General features: G+C 31.3%; 1 protein-coding gene across 1 annotated transcript in view; it reads right to left on the bottom strand.

Moving 5' to 3' along the window:
- The window catches only part of LOC111710370 (inactive dipeptidyl peptidase 10), a gene marked incomplete in the record, with an annotated part of 13,377 nt that extends 4,178 nt beyond the window's left edge, over positions 1-9,199 (bottom strand). Inside the window, 10 exon segments of the mRNA XM_023484443.1 lie at positions 704-769; positions 1,235-1,318; positions 1,822-1,903; positions 2,821-2,922; positions 3,584-3,671; positions 4,230-4,294; positions 4,943-5,013; positions 6,643-6,802; positions 8,172-8,228; positions 9,143-9,199. Coding sequence (XP_023340211.1) covers positions 704-769; positions 1,235-1,318; positions 1,822-1,903; positions 2,821-2,922; positions 3,584-3,671; positions 4,230-4,294; positions 4,943-5,013; positions 6,643-6,802; positions 8,172-8,228; positions 9,143-9,165 — 798 coding nt within the window.
- Positions 9,200-9,295: the final 96 nt, after the last annotated feature.

The raw sequence follows: 9,295 nt of genomic DNA, 5'->3' as shown, positions 1-9,295 counted from the left end.
GAAAACGGAATTGAAGCGCACAACAAGGACTTATTTTTTACAGATGAATGTGACTTTTTATTGTTAGATTTTTTTGGCTACGGTTATTTTTTTCCCCGAGAAGTTTAAGTTAAGACTAAAGAAAAGGATATTTGTTGAGTATAAGGTTAAAAGAAAAGTATATATTTATATTTATGAGAAATGTGTCATTGATTGATACGGAACGAATGATACCCATAATTTGACAAAACAAGAAATATTTAAATTTCTGCATTTTGAATAAAATTTGCACCTAGTGTTGAAATTTATGCGCGAGGATAATTGTAAACGGGGGGTTTAATTAGTGAATTAGACACGGTCAATCAAGTTTTATAAATGAGGAAGGTTTGGAATTACAATTAATGTCGTCTTCGGTCTTTCTTTTAATCAAAATGTTGCAGTTATAAATAATGCAACTGATTTTATATATATAAATAATTAGGGCACATAATTGAAAAAACACTGCTTACAAAATACTAAATCCTGAGTGAGATTTCAAATAAAATAAATATAGAAGACGGCAGTCGTTCCACTGTTTTCAAGTCACCACTGTATTCATTTAAGCTTTTTTAACAGGTAACACATTTAAGCAGGGAACTTTACGTAATTGTGCTGCACTGTACTGTACTGTACTGTACTGTACTGTACTGTACTGTACTGTACTGTACTATACTGTACTGTTTACCTCTGTATAAACAGGAGCTTCCTCCAGCTCCAGCCAGCCTTTAGGAGAGGTCATCACTAGAGCATCCTAAATAATAAAACGGATCGCAAATAAAATGAAAATTAAAATATAAATAATAATGCCTCGGATTATAAGTTTGAAAATAAAACAATGATTACGCCGATAATGATGATACTTATCACCCAACGATTAAACTGATAATTAAAATAATTTCACTGATAATTCATGTTTTAAATCAAAAAATGATTTATCTAACAATGATAATACTAATAAATAAATTTTCATATCAATAAACGTGAATTTGGTGATTGATAATGACAATGATGATGATGATACTTCTTGCACAATTATAACAAAAATATCAATGCTTTAACTGATATTTAGAAAAATGTTCTGAACATGATTTAATTTGATAATGATTCTATTAATAATAATGATACTGAACTAACCTGACAATCAGGAGATGATCCTCCGACATCGCAAATATTAATTTGATAATGATTCTATTAATAATAATGATACTGAACTAACCTGACAATCAGGAGATGATCCTCCGACATCGCAAATATTAACTACTGAATAGTTCTGATGTCTGTTCTCCCAAGTTAAAGAAACCTTGATAATTAAGGATGAAATGTATAGATAGATAAATAGACAGATATATAGATAGATATCGATAGATAGACGGATAGATGGGCAGATAGATAGATGTGATAGATGTGATAGAGTGATAGATGGTAGATGTTATAGATAGACAAATGGATAGATAGATAGTGGATGTCCTAGATGGATAGACGTAGATAGATAGTAGATGTTATAAATGCATAGACATGGATCGATGGATTGTTGGGATTGATAAATGGGTTGAATGGGAAAGGTTGTTTACTGACAGGGAATGGTTATTTGAATAAATACTAAAAGTAAATAGCGTTTAGGACTCAGTCAGGGAATAGTTTCCTATTGACAGGGAAAGGTGACAGGTGACAGGGAAAGCAGGAAAAGGCTATTTATTGAAAGGGAAAAGGCTAATTATTGACAGGGAAAGGTGGATTTATTACAGGAAAGGTTTTTTATTTACAGGGAAGGGTTGTTATATTTGTGTTACAAGTATATAATACCTCCGAATCTGAAGCCCAGGTAACTGCGTAGATAATCCTCTCTCTATCATTGAAATAGCTGGGGGGATCCAGCCTCATAGATCTAGACATAGAATAGGGGTTAGGGATCAAGTCTCATAGATCTAGGAATAGAAAAAGGATTAGGGATCCAGTCTTATTGATCTAGACATAGAATAGGGATTAGGGATCCAGTCTCATAGATCTATACATAGAAAAGGGATTAGGGATCCAGTCTCATATATCTAGACATAGAATAGGGATTAGGGATCCAGTCTCATAGATCTATACATAGAATAGGGATTAAGGAATACAATCTCATAGATCTATTCATAGAATAGGGATTAGGGATCCAGTCTCATAGATCAATACATAGAATAGAGATTAGGGATCCAGTATCATAGATCTAGGAATAGAAAAAGGATTAGGGATCCAGTCTTATTGATCTAGACATAGAATAGGGATTAGGGATCCAGTCTCATAGATCTAGGAATAGAATAGAGATTAGGGATAAATCCACATGGATCTAGACATATAATAGGGATTAGGGATCCAACCACATAGATCTAAACATAGAATAGGGATTAGGGATCCAACCACATAGTTCTAGACATAGAATAGGAATTAGGGATCCAGTCTCATAGATCTATACGTAGAGAGGGTTTAGGGATCCAACCAAATAGATCTAGAAATAGGATAGGGATCAGGGATCCACCGACACGGGTCTAGACATAGAAGATTAGGGATCCAACCACATCAGAATCTGTTTTTAAAAAAAACCTGAACACACTTGGGGGCCCAAAATAATTACCCCAAAAATGCTTGAAAATTTAAAAATGGTCAAAAGGTATGCAAAATATGGACTTAATCAAAAAATGTTGTTTTTACAACCCCCCCCCCCCACCAACATGCTAAAAATAACTGTTGTCAATGAAATTCAATTTTACAATAAGTTTAAAATAATCAAGTTATTTTATTATTTTTATTTAATTTAATTGTTACCTGGGGGTACGGCTGATACTACGGACAGGGGCAGAGTAAACCTTTACACCAGGGTTGGTTCGACCAGGCTTAGGATACCTTAAACAATTAGATTTACAATCCCTTTAAATAATTTGGTGAACAATTCCTTTAAACAATTAGATTAACAATTCCTTTAAATTATTAGATGAACAATTCCTTTAAACAGTTAGATTTACAATCCCTTTAATTATTTAGATGAACAATCCCTTTAAATAATTAGGTGAAAAATCCCTTTAAACAATTAAGTGAACAATCCCTTTAAACAATTAGATGAAGAATCCCTTTAAATAATTAGGTGAATAATTAAGTAACTCTTTTTATTACAGGGTCATTCTGAATGACGATTAGAAGTTTAATCCTATCATGTGGGGGGATCATATCTTATTTCTCTGTAATTTTATAATGATAATGATAATGATAATGATAACGATAATGATAACGATAATGATAAAGATAACGATAATGATAACGATAAAGATAACAATAATGATAACGATAACGATAACATCAACAATAACGATAACGATAACGATAACGATAACAACAATAATACAACTATTTCCATACACTTATACAACAACACACTTTTTCACAAAAAGAAGTAGTCAACAGAAAATATAAAATTTTAAAAATTTTCATAATTTTCAGAATCAGTTTCGTTTTGTATGGGTGTCAGCCATAATAAAATCAACCTTAAATAGTACCAATCGACAATTTAAGTTGCAGTCGACATGTTGTCAACCCTTCTCCTACCTTATCTCCGTTGGGAGAAAACCAGATAGCCCTTGTATCACTTAGAACTTCTTCCTCGTAAACCCAGTCAGCCACACCTGTGCAGTACATAAATTAGTCACTAGGTGTCTCTTTGTAATTCATAAAGTAACAACTAGATGTAGTTGATAAATTAGTCACTAGGTGTCTCTTTGTAATTCATAAAGTAACCACTAGATGTAGTTGATAAATTAGTCACTAGGTGTCGTTTTGTAATTCATAAAGTAACCACTAGATGTAGTTGATAAATTAGTCACTAGATGTCTCTTTGTAATTCATAAAGTAACCACTAGATGTAGTTGATAAATTAGTCTTTATACACTGCTGTGGTGTTCAATAATATATTTACAATGCCTCTGTGTATAATATAAAAAAGTAGCTAGATGTCTCTGTATACTTCATAAAATGATTACAAGGTGTCCTCCACGTAGTTCGTAAAACAGTTACAAAGTGTCTCTGTGATAGTAACTAGATGTCTCTGTATTAACTAATCTTAAGCTTTTTTCTAAACTACTAATATTATATTTCTTAACAAAAGTACTTTTTCAATGAGGGAGGGAGGGGGGGTGTCATAAATTAGACTATGAAGGACAAACAATATTTTTTATACTTCTTACCGTTGAAGACAACTCCAGGACGTCCAGTGATAGACACCATCACATCAGGGGACTCCGGGGTTTCCCTAGATTAGAATTTAATATTTGAACCTATAAATGAATAAACAAATAAATGAATAAATGAATGAATACATGAATAGGTGAATAGGTGAATGAATGAATGAATGAATGAATGAATGAATGAATGAATTAATGAATTAATGAATGAATTCATAAACATGAATCTTAATGCATGTACTGTAAATTAAGCTAAGGATGACAAAGAATACTAGCTACATACATTGTATTTTAACTATTAAATGGAAGGAAGGAACAATATCAATGAATGAATGAATGAATAAATGAATGAACAAATTTCATTGTTACTTGTTGAAGTGTTTATAAATGTATGAATGAATTAAGTGTTTATGAATAAATGAATAAATGCTCGTAATAAAGAAATAAATTAATAATTGCTCTTTACTAGAAGTAAATGTTTAAGGAAGGATTTATGTATGAATGAATGCTAGTTACCTATAGTAAATGTTTAAGGAAGGATGTATGAATGAATGAATGCTAGTTACCTATAGTATATGTTTCAGGAAGGATGTATAAATGAATGAATGCTAGTTACCTATAGTAAATGTTTAAGGAAGGATGTATGAATGAATGAATGCTAGTTAGCTATAGTAAATGTTTAAGAAAGGATGTATGAATGAATTAATGCTAGTTACCTATAGTAAATGTTAGCTCCAAAAACGTAAACAAGACTAGATCCTACTGGACCCCACATAGCAAACTCAAGCTAAATATTTATTTAATCAATCAATTAATAGATAAACAAAAGTAAGAGCAAGGTTGTATATAAGGTTGGATATTTTGGATACGCTCCAATGTATGGTAAATGTCGTCTTTATTTGAGATGGAGACTCATGACGTCACTGATACTTAGCTGAAGCATCATAATTTTAAAAATATTGATTGTTCTAACAAGCATGAATCTAAAAAAAATGGAATTATAATTCAAGTTTTCAATTTTTGAGTTCGTTTATGTTTAGTGAGTCGCAAAAAAGTTATTATTCTCTAAAAATAAGGAGAGCTATAAAGGTTCTCTTGTCCTACCATAGGAGCGAATCCAGAGTGTCTGACCTTATTCTACATCCTTGAGTGAGAGTTTTATAAAAAGTTGAAAAGACTGTAGAAGTAATTTCAAGTGACCCAGGTAATGCCCGAATACCAAAAGTAGACAGACTTTAATATTTTTTCTTAGGAAGATATCATCGTTTTTCTATCTTGAATTGATTTCTGTCAGTTATGTCTGTTGCATAATACCGCAAGAGGAACCGCAATTTTAAAATCATGAATTTTTTAGGCAGAAAAATCTAAATTTTCCCATAACGTCTACTTTGAAAACAGTTTAAATGGTATCGTTGTAATCTAAGGTATTGTCGTAATCTATAAAGGTATCGTTGTAATCTCTACAGGTATTGTTGTTTTCTTTAAAGGTATCGTTGTCATCTTTAAAGGTATCGTTGTTATCTTTAAAGGTATTGTTGTAATCTTTGAAGGTATCGTTGTAATCTCTAAAGGTATCGTTGTAATCTCTAAAGGTATCGTTGTAATCTCTAAAGGTATCGTTGTAATCTTTAAAGGTATCGTTGTAATCTATAAAGGTATCGTTGTAATCTCTAAAGGTATCGTAGTAATCTTTAAAGGTGTCGTTGTAATCTTTGAAGGTTTGTAATCTTTGAATGTATCATTTTAATCTTTAAAGGTTTGTAATCTTTGAATGTATCTTTGTAGTCTTTGAAGGTATCATTGTAATCTATAAAGGTATCGTTGTACTTGTAATCTATAAAGATATCGTTGTAATCTATAAAGATATCGTTGTAATCTATAAAGGTATCGTTGTAATCTATAAAGGTATCCTTGTAATCTATAAAGGTATCGGTGTAATCTTTAAAGTGATCGTTGTAATCTTTGAACGTATCGTTGTAATCTTTGAAGGTTTGTAATCTTTGAAGGTTTGTAATCTTTGAAGGTAGTCCCTTCATGCGTAACACATTATTCTTTGTTTGATCTTTGTGAAATATATCAAACTGTTAAATTAAAAAATTCTTCAATGAAAATCAAAAATGTCAGTTAACAATTTAAGACAATATCAAATGTCAACAAACTTACAAAATCAATTCAGTAGATAAATTATTAGTATTTAGGCTTTGTCAGTTTTTCCATTTAAAATTAATTTTCTGCAACGTCTCGTGGATTTCTTCGATACAAAGAAAGGAAAATATCTTCGCCATTTTTCATCATATAAGGATTGTGAATCGTTCAGGGCACTCTTAAAATGCCGGATGGTTTGTTTGTAGCCTGCACTACCAGTTTGCAATTAGCTTTCAGAATAAGATTTAAAAATTTTTAGAAAAAGTTATACCGGCAGTTGGGGAGGGGGGCCGGGTGGGGGACCTCCTGGACCTCCTCCGGGGGGACCTCCAGGGGGACCTCCTGGACCACCTCCAGGGCCTCCAATCTCATCTGGGTTTCCTCCGAGACTCCTGATCAATTCATCCAGATCTGGCTGAAGTTTCACCAACCTTAATCAATCAAATCAATTAATAAACCAAATCAATTTATCAATCAAATCGATTAATAAATCAAACCGATTTATCAATCAAATCAATTAAACAATCAAATCAATAAATCAATCAAACCGATTAATCAATAAAATCAATAAATCAATCACGTCGATTAATCTATCAAATCAATTAATTAATCAAACCGATAAATCCACCAAATCAATTACCCAATCATGTCAAGTTATCAATCAAATAAAAAATTAGCCAATCAGTTAAAATCAATTAATCAATGTATTAAATCAAGTTATCATTTGATCAATCAATTAGCCAAAAACTTCAAACCCTAAATTTGTAGTTCAAATAAATTTTAATTAAACACTTAATTTAAACAAGAAAAAAATGCACTATGCTTAGTTTGAGTCATTTTTGAATAATATTTCAATATTTTTCAATTTTCAATAATTTTAAAAAATTGCAATTTTTGAAATTTCTAACTGTCTAACTGTCTAACTGTCTAACTGTCTAACTGTCTAACTGTCTAACTGTCTATCTGTCTGTCTCGATATCTATCTGTCTATCTGTCTATCTTTCTATATGTCTATCTGTCAATATGTCTATCTGTCTATATGTCTATCTGTCTATATGTCTATCTGTCTATCTGTCTATCTGTCTATATGTCTATCTGTCTATTTGTCTATCTGTCTATATGTCTATCTGTCTATATGTCTATCTGTCTATATGTCTATCTGTCTATCTGTCTTTCCATAAGTGTCTATTTATGTCTCCATATACATATTTAGCCTCCGTGTCAGAAACATGATTGAGTACTTTGTTTATCCCATTAGATGCGTATTGCGTACAAAAGGTGTCCAAAACATGGAACCTAAAGGTTTTGATGTTTTATGTTAAAAATGTTAGAATGCCTCCCCCCCCTCTATATTTATGATGAATGTATGAAGGGGGAGGGGAGCATGTTATATTGCGTGTTGAAAACATTTCACAGTTAATTCTAGATGTCTTATATGTATCGTTCAACGCCTGAATTTCTCAGGTTTCATCCTATACCGCCTTTCATTTTTCTTTTACAGCCCCTTTAAATATTAGGATTAGCGAATCAAAAAAACTAATCATACATCTTTTATGAACAAATTGTGTTGCCACTTGGCAAAAACTGAACATCATCAAAAATGTTCAGTTTAATTTTGTCTCTTTACATTGGGTTCAGACTCCAGAAAAGTCTCAACAATATTTTGAAAAAAAAATTGGAAAAGGGTCTGACTCTGATAACTTATAAAAAGGGCTTTAAGATTTTTCAAACACGAGTTGTGCCATGTTCTTGTAATTTATTTATCTATTTAATTCTTTTCAAAAGCAAAAAAAAACTTACTTTCTTGTTTTGATATTGTAGATGTCATACTGAGCCAGAAAACTGTGCCGAAACAACCTAATATATTAAAAATCCTTAATTTACATAAAACTAAAATACTATTGATTTGAGCCTTCTCAACGTTTTTGGACACAGTGTATCATAAATATATACTAATGCTGAAGTGCCCGGCGTTAACAGTGGAATTTTAAAAAATCTAATTTTGAAGAAAAAATTCGATTTGAAAAAAATTAGATTTTAAAGAAAAATTGTTATTTTTGAAGAAAAGATAAGTTAAATTTTTGTTAGTCGATGTTGCTCATACTCAAGAATTCCTTTAAAAGACAACTCGTCATTCGTTAAAAACCACAAAAAAGTCTTCTTACGAATTTTTTTTAAATATCACGATTATTCATAATACATTTATCTAAGGTAAGGCCAATATTGAATAATGTGTGCCAAAAGTTTTGAACCTTTTTTGTCCATTGTATACCCATTGCAAATTTTGTAACCAATAACAAAATATAGTTTTTAGAAATATAGCGATTTCTATAGATATATTTGAAGAACAGCCAATATAAAATTATATTTGCCATAAGTTTCTAAACCTTTGAACTTTTTCGAAAGAAAAACAAAAGATTTCTTAGAAATAAGATTATAATGAAACATTGGGAATTTCTTAAGAGTATTTTAACGATGACTAAGCTGAAGGGCCCGGCGTTGCCCGTGGAAAAAAACCAAATTTTGAAGAAAAAAAAATTCGTTTTTTTAGCACAACCCCAGCCACAAAAAATGTTAGCCCTTCGGTCCAGCCGTTTGGCCGGCTACAAGCAGCATATATATGAATGTCTTGTTTTATATAGATAGGTAACCATAAATTGCGTAGAGTCTCCCAATAAAATATTTGATATTGCGAGAATATGGAGCTTTTTTATAAATAATGAAAAAGTGTTATTTTCAAAAATTATTTTTATTTCAAAATAATATTTTACCTTTGAGGTCGGAAGGCCAACATAACATAGTTCAAGTCGGCAGACAACTTGAACCTATAAAAATAAAATTATTATAATAAAAATTTAGAAAATTTAACATGAAATCATGAAATGAGATAAAAACTACAGTCTTGAAAAAGACGCCCCCCCCCC

This window comes from Eurytemora carolleeae, unplaced genomic scaffold, assembly GCF_000591075.1.
Source record: "Eurytemora carolleeae unplaced genomic scaffold, Eaff_2.0 scaffold1031, whole genome shotgun sequence".
Taxonomy (NCBI): Eukaryota; Metazoa; Arthropoda; class Copepoda; order Calanoida; family Temoridae; genus Eurytemora; species Eurytemora carolleeae.
This window is presented reverse-complemented; position numbering and strand designations above follow the sequence as displayed.